Genomic DNA, 12879 nt, shown 5'->3' with positions numbered 1-12879 from the left:
GTATGATACATCTTGTCGTCCCTAGTGTTAGCTTTGGACTCAGACGCATTGGATGAGACCTCATGTAAAGGTCAATGTTCAGATAGATTATTTGAAAATTACTTTAAATTTTGTTGCAATTTATTTGTTTTCGCTTCGATGATGATGAACTTGGCGGATAGTTGGAGAGAAACAAACCCATAATGTGATTTAAAAAAAAAATACATTAGCCACTAAGTAACTAGTATAATTATTATTATTTTGTAAATGATTGAAATATATACATAACTTAGTAGGTAATTTATTATTTTTGGTTAAACTTCAGTATAGTACTACCATTGTATAGTTCTATCAAAAAAATACTTTAGAACATTTAATTATCGCGATTGACCATTCAATTATCGCTACGGATGTGTTTACTCTACCATGTTATTATTAAAGACTATAATATAATCCATGCTTAATAATGAAGAGTCAAACCAATTCATTCATTTTCTCAAAAGACTTTAAGTGTATTTTTAAAAACTTTTAATTATTTCTTAAGAAACTATTGATTTTATCTCCAATAAACTTAAGAGTGAACATTAAATGTTAATTTATCTGTAACATTTCATTTATTATTATTATTATTATTATTATTATTATTATTATTATATATATATATATATATATATATATATATATATTATTTTTATAAATACTCAATATCAAATAATAAAAATAGAGCATTTAAAGTTCATTTAGGATCCTCTCCTCCGTATGCCCTTATGAGAGGGCTCAGGAAGCGAAGATTGAGATGATTAAAAAAAATATATTTTCAACCTTCACTATGAGGGGGCTCATGAAAAAAAATGGGTATAGAGGATTCCACCTATTTAAAATTTAACTCTTTTGCATTCTCATATACAATTATCAACTATTTCCTCTATTATTTTTTCTCTCTATTTCAAATCAATTTAACTACTATTATTTTGATATGTGAGGTCTTCGACAATCAGTAAACTCATTAATCTTGTTTTGTTGTTACCCGTTGTGTATCAATGTGTATTTGGTGATATTTTAAACCACTCATTTTTATTATTATTTTGTGTCATTATATTTAAATAACTCTCACAACTTTAAGAACTTAGTTTCGAGATGTTATTATTAAATATTTAAATATCGAATTTTATAATTTTTTTTTTTTTTGATAGTTTACATATATGAGAATGAACAGAATTTTGGATGTTTTTGTGGCATTTTGGAAAGATTTTAAAGCTTTTGGATGGTTATCTCAAATATGTATATTATACGTGATCAATCAAAGGTGACATTAGTACATCTCTCTTGATTATGGAGTGTGATTTTCCTAGAAGAGGCTAAGCTGTGATATTTGGTCATCTAAAAGATCATGATTTTATTTGCATATGGAATCACAATTCCTGTGGTATTGATGTTTTACTTAAGAAATTATCAGAAATCTCTACAGTTCTGAGTTGATGATAAAATTAGTGATATTGTGTAGATAGGAGTATCATGTACTTTGGAGTGATGATTTTCATCCCTAAAGTTTAATCTTAATCAATGATGAAATCTCAATTATTGAATTTTGTTTTGTAAAATTTTGTGGTGTTGAATTGTTCTACTTCATGAAATTAAGAGTGATAAACAAACATGCCTTAGTGACCTTATCCTGCTGCGCACCTTATCCTCCTAATTAATTAAGAGTGTTGAACAAAGTTGGTTGCAAATCGCTCAAGATGAGCACGTCACCATTTTCTCTCACCTGTTATGCTCAACCTAATATCAGCAGCAACAGCAGCGGAAGACGTCTCACTACTGCCAAAAACGATCTTCTTATAATAGCAGAAGAAAAGAATTTGAAATTTGAGAGAAAACAGGTTTTGTTTAAAAGGAGAGAAGCTATTGGCCTTGGATTTTCTCTTCCCATTGCAGATTTTCTCTTTCGACAACAATCTGAAGAAGCAGTAGCCGCAGATTCAAAACTTCAATGCGAGCTTACAGGAAGCCCTTCTGGTCTCGCTTATTGTGATATAGTTGTTGGATTTGGTCCCGAGGCTTTGAAAGGACAGCTAATTAAGGTATTTTATAAAGTTGTTTTCTGGCTGGTACCGGAGAAGATCTAAATTATTGAGTTTATTAATAATATGCAGGCTCATTATGTTGGCAAATTAGATAACGGAACAGTTTTCGATAGCAGCTACAATCGCGGGAAACCTTTAACATTTCGTCTTGGTGCTGGAGAGGTATGTACGTACTTTAAACATTTCGTGTCTAAATTCTTCATTCAAAGTTCAAACACTAATAAATACAAATATATGATCATATTCCTAAGAAGGGGAAGGAAGGGATGTATGGATATCCGACCCTATATATCTAATAATTCATATTCAAACATATTTTGAACTTTTAAAATAACTAATTAAACAAAATCAAGTATAAAACATTAATATAACAACAATTTCAAACAATTTTTTTTTATTACAAATCAAATTTGTTCAGTTATTAGTCCTTATATTGAGATGGATATAATGTTTTTCAGTTGGACTGTTTGAATGTTCACAGCTAGTTAAAGATATTGAAATGTTTTACATTATATTATTATGAGATTTGCATACATGTTGAATTTGTAACCATGCCCATTAGGTAATCAAAGGATGGGATGAGGGTATTCTTGGGGGTAATGGAATTCCTCCCATGCTTACAGGTAAATAATATAGTAACAATTTAACCATGGAAGTGACATTAAATTTATAATAGAAATGGGAAATGTATGATTTGATTCTTAGGTGGAAAACGTATCTTAAGAATTCCAGCAGATCTTGGATATGGAATGAGAGGAGCTGGGTGTCGAGGAGGTAATAAGGATACATACCATTAATAAATGATAGTGGAAGCTAACTCTTACACACAATATCCAACTCATTTTATGCACTTTTTGCTACAAAAATTTTGATACTCCATCAATATTACTTATTAAGTGTTCTTTTGACAGGTTCTTGCATTATTCCACCTGATTCTGTCCTCATCTTTGATGTGGAGTTCATTGGGAAGGCATGACAAAATAATCAAGAAAATGATAGTATTGTCTTTGTGTTCTCAATCCTCCATTCCCCCTCTCTTTATACACGGGGAGGGAAGGAATTTGTGTATTTTTACTTGACATAATCATTCATAATTAAAAACACTTTCCTAATACATATTCAAATATGCAGTTGACTGGATAACCAGAAAAAACACCATTGTTACTGATCCCAATATGAAAATCTAACCAAAATAGTGTTTATAATGAAGTCATTACTAATTATAAAAATTCGGTTAAAAATATGTAATATATGAGTTTATATTTATTAATCATTGTATTATAAATAAGTTTAAATTAGGAAGTTCATAGATAAGTTCAAAGGTTTTTGTCTAACCACTAATTTTTAATTGCTATTAATAGTCTCTTATATGTAAATACAATAATACAAAAATCTTTCTGTATTCTGTTTTATACATTAGTATCATAACACGGTTAATCCGACTCAATCTAATCTCTTGAAACTCCGACCTTAAATCTTATATTTTCAGCAAGCTCAAGTGGTTCTCTAAATATTTTGATTTCCTCTTTCTTCGTCTGATTTCTTCTATTTTCTTCAAGCCCCAATGACTATTTGAATCTTTTTCTCTTTTTTATCGATTTGAAGAGGACCAGCACTGACCAACGGAAATGGTCAGAGAAGATCTCTTTCCCATGGAAACGAAAAAGGTAGTAGTAAGAGACTAGAATATAATTGGGTCAAATAAAGACAGGGCCTCTAACGTGTTTAAGGTGGAGAGTTCCTCAAATTGGTCTTCCCTTCAAACAAGTAGACCCAAGCTGAAAGGAATACTCCAAAGCCTAATCATAATAAAATACATGGTGTGGATCCAGACAACTTAAAACTCTTTCTCCAATTCTCCGACTTCATGAAAACCCGACAAGAGAAGTCCACTAATCAAGTGGACCTAGGTATTTCTGCGCATTCTTCTAATTTCAATTCCTCTTCAAACTATTGGATTGTTGATTCCGACGCCACGAATCACATGACTAAAACAAAGAATTTTTTGAAAATTTAAATTTGAAAAAACTCAATCAAAATGTTAAAGTAACTAATGATTCTAGTATTCCCATTCATGGAATTAGATCAATTAAATTTTTCTCAAAACAACTTGATAATGTCTTGTATGTTCCTGAATTATCACTAAATCTAATCTCCGTTAGTAAAATCACAAAGGACCTTAATTGCTTAGTTATTTTTTTTGACGTTGATGTTGTTTTTCAAAAAAAGTCGATCGGGATCACGATTGGTAAAGGAAGACTTGAAAATAATCTTTACATTATTAAACTTTCTAGTTATGCTTTACATTCCAAAAATAATTATGATTTTCTATGACATCGTCGTTTAGGACATCTATCAAAGTATGTGCTTAAAAAATTATTTCAATCGAAGTTTGATTTTTTAGATTGCGATATATGTCAATTTTTTAAACAAGCTAGACTTCCGTTTCACAATTCAAATAGTTTATCTAAAGCTCCTTTTGAGTTAATTCATTCTGATGTTTGGGGTCAGCACCTACTACTTCTTATAATAATTTTAAATATTATGTTTCATTCATAGATAATTTTTTAAGAGCCACATGAATTTTTTTACTACACGAGAAATCAGAAGTATTTTTAAAATTTTTAGAGTTCGTTTCTTTTATTGAAAATCAAATTCAAGCTTCAATAAAATGATTTAGAACTGACAACGGTACTGAATATGTCAATAAAAAAAATTCTTCTTTTCTCAAAATAAAAGGTATAATGCATCAAATCTCTTGTGTCCATATCCTTGCCTAAAATTGTACGGCGGAAAGGAAAAATCGTCCTAATAGTTATTCGTCCCTATATAACCTTTGCAATTAGCAATGTAAGTCAATTAATGCATGCTCCAAAAACTTCACACCTTTCTGCTGTTTACAAGATTCTACATTATCTTAAAGCTACTCCTGGAGTAGGCATGGATGAAGCAAAACAACCGCATTGACGTCATTGGTTATACTGATGCTGATTGGGCAGACAACTTTGATAGAAAGTCGACTACCGACTTTTATACATTCGTTGAAGAAAATTTAGTGACGTGGAGAAGTAAGAAGCAAAATAATGTTTCCCGTTCAAGCGCCGAAGCTGAATATCGTGCTATGGCAGCTACTACCGGAGAACTCATTTAGATTAAATATATTATTAAAGACTTGAGAGTTGACCTCAAAACCATAAAAATGTATTGCGACATCAATACTGTAGATATATTGCATCAAATCTAGTATTCTATGAGCGTACCAAGCACATTGAAATTGATTGTCATTTTGTTCTTACTTTGTTCGTAAAAAGGTTCAATCTGGTGAGATTGAAACCCTCTTTGTACCTAACAAAGATCAACTTACTGATATTTTCACGAAGGCTCTAGATTACTCCTAATTTGAAGAGGAGTGTTAAAAATATGTAATATATGAGTTTATATTTATTAGTTTTTGTATTATAAATAAGTTCAAGTTAAGAAACTCATAGATAAGCTTAACAATTAAGAAGCTCATAGATAAGCTTAACAATTAAGAAGCTCAAAGGTTCGGGTCTATAGGCAAATTCTTAATTGCTATTAATAGTCTCTATGTGTAAATGCAATAATAACCTCTTTTGTTATAATAATACCAAAAAATCTTTCAATATTCTCTTTTCTACAGATTCATTTTTAGTATTATTTTTCTATACCTGATTCTAGAAGCATTGTAAAATTCTACTGTAACAATAATACTTCTTGGATCCCTTCAAAAGGACATGAAATAATATATTAGAGAGGAAATATGGGAGTAAAAAAGGGGCAAAATAAAGTGACTTGTTGGAGACAATTAAAGAAATTCCGATAGGTTAATTGAAACAATTTAAAGTTCAATGAGTGGTCAATTTAAGCATTCCATATTAGTTCAATGGCTTGTTGAACTTTTTTTTTCCAAAACTGGTACAGTAAAATTATTCACACTTCACAATGTAACAGTTAATATGATTTGGTGTTCCACCACCAGACACATTGATGAGTATCTTTTATGACAACTCTGATGTTCTTGAAGGAAGTATGACTGATAACTTCTGATCAAGTACCTTTATAAGAGGAGCAAACATCAGAATTTTTAAGTATAAAAAATTGCTAGGAAGATATTAAGCTATATCCCATAAGAAAATAGGGACTAACTCCATTACCACTCTGAAATGTTCAATCTCCTTCTTTATTTCCTCCTTTACGTTGTTTTGGGATGACGAAATCTGTCCCATCCTCTCATTAAGGACCTGCAGCCAATTTTCAGATTATGAACAACATAGTCAAAAAGAAAAGTACAATAAAATCAGATAGAAGTGCATGAACTTGTATAAATGATGGATTTGCTTACTCAATTTGTGTTAAGCGTATTTTGTGCTTTTAAAAATAGCTCAAATTACTTTCCACCGTAAGTTCATAATACAGCTCCTTAATTTTAATCCTTAGCTAAAATATTGTTCTTTCTAAATGCATAACAAGGCAATAACTAAGTTTTCAAAAAATGATGATGGAAAATAATTTGAGCTATTTTAAAAGTTATGCAGCAAAACAAGCTTGCCATAAATTTAGCAACTGAGTTTTTTCTTAGACCTACAATCCCCAGCCTTGACCTTTTTCTTTCATTTCATTGTTAGAACAATCTGTTCCTTCCTACTGTCACAATCAATGTCACGTTTCCTTGTTCTAATCATAGACATATATCCAGCTACAACAAACTGTTGTAGACTGAGATGCAGTGAAACAGCCAAAGGGAAGAATAATAGATTTTTACATATAATTACAGGTATATGTAAGAATAAGATCTAATCTTTCACTAACTTACAATCGTAAATAAATACTACCTGTTTTTTCATAAATATTTACTATTACTTATTTCAGTAAATAAGCAATAATGCCTAATAGCCTATTGAATTGAAGCATCCAATGAGTCAGCACTCAGCAACAAACTTCAATTAAGGGTTTTATGGTAACTAATTGTTGTGAAGTTAACAGGTGTACTTCATTGCCAAGATTGATCAATGAGTAGAAACTGCGGAAATGATGAAGAACTAACTACACAAAGGTGTAATTCAGGATTTGGTATTCTTGCTTCTCGAACAGTTTGCGAGAGAAACTCGATATCTTCTTGTGTAATGTATGGAATTCGATGAAATCAAATGGAGAATGATACAAAGCCTTTATAGTGGATAGGAGAAAATTCGTACATCCACTTGCCAAGATAACATATAATTTCCACTAGAAAAGATGATCAAGAAACTTACAAGTTCTCAAGAAGCAACCTTGCTCTTGAATTTCTCGGTTGTTTTTCTCTCTTCTGTTGTATATCTCTAATCCAATAATGTGTTGTGTGCATACATGAAGTGTGTCTAATTTTAATGGTTATTGTTTTTAAGAATGATGACAATATGGCAATGTGCATTATATCCTCAACAATATCCTCAAGAATGTCTAGCTGAAAACTTACCATTTTGAAACCTTCATCAGAATGGGAAAAATCTATTTCTTTGACATTTGGAAAGTTATGCTCTATCATGGTTGATAGACGAATAATTATACAAAGGATTCTGAATTTTTGCTTCACCTGCAATTCCAACAGCCTTTGTTTCATAAACTTGTACCAAATACAAATTTTTAAGTAGTTCTGTATGTCAAATACATAAGGCAGGCAGACTGAATGATGAATGTGGATGGATAGCAATATATACCTCTTGGTTGAACCCATGTGAGTGATTATCCAATTTTGGAAACTTCTTCCTATGATGTCTGGCAAGCAAGGCTATTATCTGAATACTACAGATATATAATCAGCATTTGTAATTATATTATGACCTGGTGACGTTGGCTTGATTTGGAGACACTTTTTTATTTGGATCCGGATGTAGATCTAGCTTTGAAACTGCAATATGTTTGGCCTGAAAGGTGTATATGGATGATGGACACACCAAAAAATAGCGTCAATTTAGATAGTTTGTAGATGTCTTCCAGCCAAATTGGACACATCTCCAACAGCAAGAGCAATTCTATTGTCAGTGCTTTTCTTAGGCATATCCAGATCTGGATCTAAGCATCACTAAGTTCAGATACACCTCATTTTCAGACATGATCCCATCCAAATTCACACAAATGGTGCTTCCAAATCAAGCCAAATATTCAGACAAAATGTTATAAGAAAAAACCAATTTAGTGAGCAGCTTTTACCTTGACCTCATCACTGTTATATCCATGAAGATGTTCACCATTCTGTTACATAAAGACAGAATCCCATAAACAGCCTAAAGCACAATGAAATATGCAGCAAAGATTCCTACCAAAAACTAAAATTAACATAACTGGATAGATAGATTGTTAATGCCAACTGAAATCTGCATCTGAAATTAATTTAATTTTATAAAACTATTATATGCTATCATCATAACCACTTCTATTTGGAAAACATATGACAAACTGGAGTGTCGTTTAACATACCATGATAATCTTGTAAGACTGCTTATGATAACCCTTTTCACCCAAAAAGAGACCTATGTTGTGAAGCAAACAAGCAGCTTCAAGATATTCACGATCTTTATCGTCTAAAATAATATGCATATCTTCACAATAGACAACCATCAATTTCCTTAAACTTTCAAACAGTTCCTGCATTCATGACTTCCATATGTAAGTCATACTATAATCTATAGGTATAGACATATATATTTCTCCACAAAATTCAATTTACCTTAGCAATACTACTGCATAATGCAGCTGATTTCATCCTCTTTTTGTTGTTAAACCTCTTGGCCAGGCGCACAACAGAATGCCATCGTGCATTTGCATTCAAGTCAAATTCATTCAAAACACCGTACATTTTTTCTGCAATTACACCCTCTCCCAGAGAATATCCAGAAACCACCATCTCAAATATACCAAGTGCAACAAATATCTCTTCTAAGAGCACAGCACCCGCCACTATAAACTCTGATCTCCTCTTGAAAAATTTGTCACGTTTATCCAGCAATTCAATCCTACCCTCTTCAAGATACAACCTACTAACTAAGTCTCCCAGTTCTTCCTTGACAAATCTCCAATCTCTCTTGTGCCCTTCAAACAATCCAGCATCATCCATCAAGCTGCCACCATATCCATAGAATATTGCCTTCTCTATGGATCGAACTGTTCCCGAAGAACCAATAACAATGTCAAATCTTTGTTCTGCAACTTTGTCAATCAATCCAGATTTTCGGATCACACTCCTAATGTGTTCTCGCATAGACTGAAGTTCACCAGTCTTTACAAATTCTTCCGTAAGAGTCACGTGTCCTAGTTTCAATGAAATCCCAACAATAACTTTGCCTTGTTTCCCGATCACAAATTCAGTCGAACCTCCACCTATGTCAATAGTGAGGACTTTTTTGTCGAAAACTGGATGAAATTGTAGAACCCCAATATACGAGAGGCGCGCCTCCTCTTCGCCGGACAGGACATTGACTTCAAGGCCGAGGGTCTGGTGGACTTTTGTTGTGAATTCGGATCGATTTAAAGCTTCGCGTATAGCGGAGGTGGCGACAAAGCTGGTATGGGCGGGAGGAACGCGATTGGAGCAGAGGATTTCCTGGAATTTCGTGAGGGCATCGAATGAGTGGACATACGAGGCGGCGGATATTTTTGAGGAGGAGACGATGTCGCGACCGAGGACGACTGGCTCTTTGAGGCGGTCGAGGGCAATGAACCTGCCGGTGGAGGAATCGGTGCGGACGATGAGGAGCTTGAAGGAATTTGTTCCCATATCAACGGAGGCGAAGAGGTTGTTGTTGAAGGAGGGGGTGACTGCCATCTTCTACGGTTGGATACTATTCTACTCGATCTCCATTTCTGTGATTAATTCTGTTATGTAGAAGAGCGCGAATCCTTCTCACTTTTAGAAAGACAAAAGTAAGGGCTATAACATCCGGATTTTAAAAACTATATATGTTGGTTTTAATCCGTGTAATTTGTCACATAAACAATCAATAGGTCCTTCTTATCAGGTTTAAGCCCCATTTTTTCATTTTTAGATGATCACCAAATCGACACATAAAATTGTTCCGAAGAAAATGTGTTTCTCCAATCGGGAAATTTGAGGAAATGACCTCAAAGATGCCTTTATTTGAGCGGGTGGCAAAACATAATTTTAATTGCGTTCGTGGTCTTTTATTTTTTTTTTTTTTAAGAAATTGCTTTTTTTGCGAAACGCGAAGGGGCTTAGCGTTTCGCGAAGTGGGAATGTGTGAAATGTCCAGATTACCCTTACTATTTAATATAATCTCCCTTATTTTTTTTTATTTCTTTTCTTCTCCTTCTCTCTCTTCCCGCTCTTCTCCTCCTCTCTAAACTCCGACGGCGATCTCGTCAGCGACGGGTCGAAATCCACAATGAGCTCCACGATGAGCACGAGCACTGTTCCACTTGGTACGTTTATTTTAAGCATGATACTTCAAGTTTATTGATGTTTGGTTTCTTCGAATCACTGTTGTTCAAAGTTTGCTTCCCGTTTCGCTAAGGCCTTCCCGTTTCGCTAAGTACCTAGCGATTCGCGAAGGCTTTCTCGTTTCACTAAGTGCCCAGCGATTCGCGAAGGCCTTCCCGTTTCGCTAAGACCCAAGTGATTCGCGAAGTATTAATTATCTATTTCTAAATCAAATCATGTTTTTTTATTGCAGCTGAAGTTTTCGTTTTCTATAATGGAGAGTGGAAACTTGATGCTGATGGAATACTGTATTTTGATGCATCTTCAATCAAAACATTTGATTTATCCCAAAGTATTCGTTATGCTGAATTAGTTGATATACTCTATGCTAGACTTAACGTGCAGAAATCTGCATACGATTTAGTGTTGTAAGTCAAGTATGATATTCCGAATATCAGAAATCCAAAACCTATTTTTATTGATTATGATGGGGGATTTGAACACATATTTATCACGCTTGATTTTGGGTCGAACCGTGTCATCATTGTGTCTCTGTAGTAGAGAAGTCAACATGTACTAAAGAAAAGATACCACTACTTACATACCCAACTCAAAAAGTATACTACCACCACAACTTACTCAAAAAATTGTACCACCCGTCGTACCCTCGGAATTCTTTGTTGAAAGTCAAAATAAAGCTGGAGAAAACTCTTTGCCTCACATCCCACTTACTCGGGTCTTGCATGTTAATATTGGTGAAAAGGCATCAATACCTATACCAACAAGTGCAAGAAGATCATCAATGGGTACACCAACTAGTGCAAGAAGAGCATCAATGAGTACACCATCTAGTGCAAGAAGATCATCAATGAGTACACCATCTAGTGCAAAAAGATCATCAATGGGTACACCATCGATAAACCCGACATACACATCACCGCCAGACCCCTCATTTGCGATGACATTAACTAGTGAAACCGTATTGGAAGTCGGTTCGTTGTTTGAAAATAAAAAAAACTTCAACTTGCTCTATATAAATATGCGATGACCAATCATTTTGAATTCAAAGTGGAGAAGTCAAGAAAACATCTTTGGGAAGTGAAATGTTTGGATGAGACATGCAAGTGGAGCTTGCGGGCTGTGAAAGGTAAGTTTTCTGAGATATTTGAGATCCGGAAATTTGAGCAACAACACTGTTAGGATCTAGGTCGCGGCTGGAGGAACGGGGTTGGGCCGGTTAGCGCGTTTCACTCAAAGGGTGGTGATTAATCCGGTTAGAGATTAACACCGGGGTTTAAATACTACACAAACTATCACAAACCCTTGAACCAGGTTCAAGCACGGAAGAAGTTTGTTTCAGGTTGAAGCAGCACACTCACAAGATAGGCTGAACCGGTTTTGAATAGGACAGGTTTGGAAATTGATGGGTCGGTTTTTGTAACTTGGTGATTCGGTTTAGATAGTGTAGAGTCGGTCAAAAAGGTGTAGGTCGGTTAGTACAGCTCGGTTATAAAGTAAGTCAGACAGAAAGTAAATAACAAGACAAATTTTTATGGATGTTCAGAGATAAAACTCCTACGTCACCCCTTCCTCTCGAAACCGCGAGAAGGATATTCACTAAGGAATACAAATACAATCCGATCGAGACTTATTTCCTGCTCGATAACACCCGTACAATTTACACCGAAATTGTAAATACACACTTCAACTTTAGCACTTAAGCCTTTTCTAGAGAGAGAACACAATCTTATCACTTGTAAATTAATTGTTCACTGTGTCCCACATTTACTCCTCTTCAGCTGCTCCTTTTATAGGTGAAATATGTCAACGGTCATATTTCATTTCCTTGGATTTGATTGGTTGAGCAGAGGTTCAGTGATTCAGACCTGGCGGTCAACTTTTCAGACCTGGCGGTCAACCTCACAGAGTTGGCAGTCTGTTCTTCCAGTATGTAGGACAAACCGGCTAGGTTTGTCTTTTACTCAATGTGGTAACTGTCGGTCAGACAGTTGTCTGTACTTGGAAGATTGCCTTTCTGATTTATCTCGAAGTGGAAAGATCTTGTAGGACTGTCTTCTGCAGCCTGCAGACTTTCCTCAGACTTGTATGAATATGGAAATGTTTAGTCTGTTCCTTTGGTATCATTCTCAACAGATACCCGAAGTATCTTCTTAAGCTGGTCGGTTATTTGACTTAACCGGATGACTTCCGGTTATTGCTTTGACTTCTGAATGACCGACTGTCTGGTGTTTTCGGCCTTCTTTGAGCGGTCATGTTTCTGGTCGGTTTGATAGTTTGACCGGTTGAGCTTCTTAACCGGTTCATTTATCTGATCGGTTGGTTTTCTCAAACCAGTTGGTTACTTTGACTGGTCCGGTTCTT

At 34.4% G+C, this 12879-nt stretch overlaps 2 protein-coding genes across 3 annotated transcripts; one reads left to right on the top strand and one right to left on the bottom strand.

The window, feature by feature from the left end:
* Positions 1 to 1690: 1690 nt before the first annotated feature.
* LOC124936312 (peptidyl-prolyl cis-trans isomerase FKBP13, chloroplastic-like) lies at positions 1691 to 3187 on the top strand. Its single transcript, XM_047476800.1, has 5 exons — positions 1691 to 2060; positions 2133 to 2225; positions 2626 to 2686; positions 2769 to 2837; positions 2975 to 3187. Exons 1-5 carry the CDS (start codon positions 1719 to 1721, stop codon positions 3037 to 3039), a joined length of 630 nt encoding a protein of 209 aa, XP_047332756.1. The 5' UTR covers positions 1691 to 1718; the 3' UTR covers positions 3040 to 3187.
* Positions 3188 to 5851: 2664 nt separating this feature from the next.
* On the bottom strand, positions 5852 to 9980 carry LOC124936747 (guanosine-5'-triphosphate,3'-diphosphate pyrophosphatase). 2 transcript variants are annotated; one of them, XM_047477266.1, is made up of 7 exons: positions 8791 to 9980; positions 8541 to 8708; positions 8274 to 8315; positions 7781 to 7858; positions 7540 to 7656; positions 6239 to 6325; positions 5852 to 6139 (listed from the first exon to the last, which is right to left on the bottom strand). In XM_047477266.1, the coding sequence occupies exons 1-7, from the start codon at positions 9883 to 9885 to the stop codon at positions 6083 to 6085; spliced, it is 1644 nt and encodes a 547-aa protein (XP_047333222.1). In that variant the 5' UTR covers positions 9886 to 9980; the 3' UTR covers positions 5852 to 6082. The 2 variants fall into 2 exon arrangements, with proteins under 2 accessions (XP_047333222.1, XP_047333223.1); XM_047477267.1 differs by lacking the exons at positions 5852 to 6139; positions 6239 to 6325 and having other exon boundaries at positions 7541 to 7656; positions 7781 to 7865; positions 8791 to 9979.
* Positions 9981 to 12879: the final 2899 nt, after the last annotated feature.

Source organism: Impatiens glandulifera, chromosome 4, assembly GCF_907164915.1.
Source record: "Impatiens glandulifera chromosome 4, dImpGla2.1, whole genome shotgun sequence".
NCBI classification, from domain to species: Eukaryota; Viridiplantae; Streptophyta; class Magnoliopsida; order Ericales; family Balsaminaceae; genus Impatiens; species Impatiens glandulifera.
Note: the sequence above shows the minus strand (reverse complement) of the source record. Positions and strands in the feature narration are given on the sequence as shown.

Bases quoted from the DNA above. Each gene is read 5' to 3' on its own strand.
- LOC124936312 (XM_047476800.1), top strand. From the start codon at position 1,719: ATGAGCACGTCACCATTTTCTCTCACCTGTTATGCTCAACCTAATATC. The intron at 2,061-2,132 runs GTATTTTATAAA...AATAATATGCAG, and splicing joins TGAAAGGACAGCTAATTAAG to GCTCATTATGTTGGCAAATT. The intron at 2,226-2,625 runs GTATGTACGTAC...CATGCCCATTAG, and splicing joins TTCGTCTTGGTGCTGGAGAG to GTAATCAAAGGATGGGATGA.
- LOC124936747 (XM_047477266.1), bottom strand. From the start codon at position 9,885: ATGGCAGTCACCCCCTCCTTCAACAACAACCTCTTCGCCTCCGTTGAT. The intron at 8,709-8,790 runs GTAAATTGAATT...TCATGAATGCAG, and splicing joins TATGCAGTAGTATTGCTAAG to GAACTGTTTGAAAGTTTAAG. The intron at 7,657-7,780 runs GTATATATTGCT...TTGGAATTGCAG, and splicing joins CACATGGGTTCAACCAAGAG to GTGAAGCAAAAATTCAGAAT.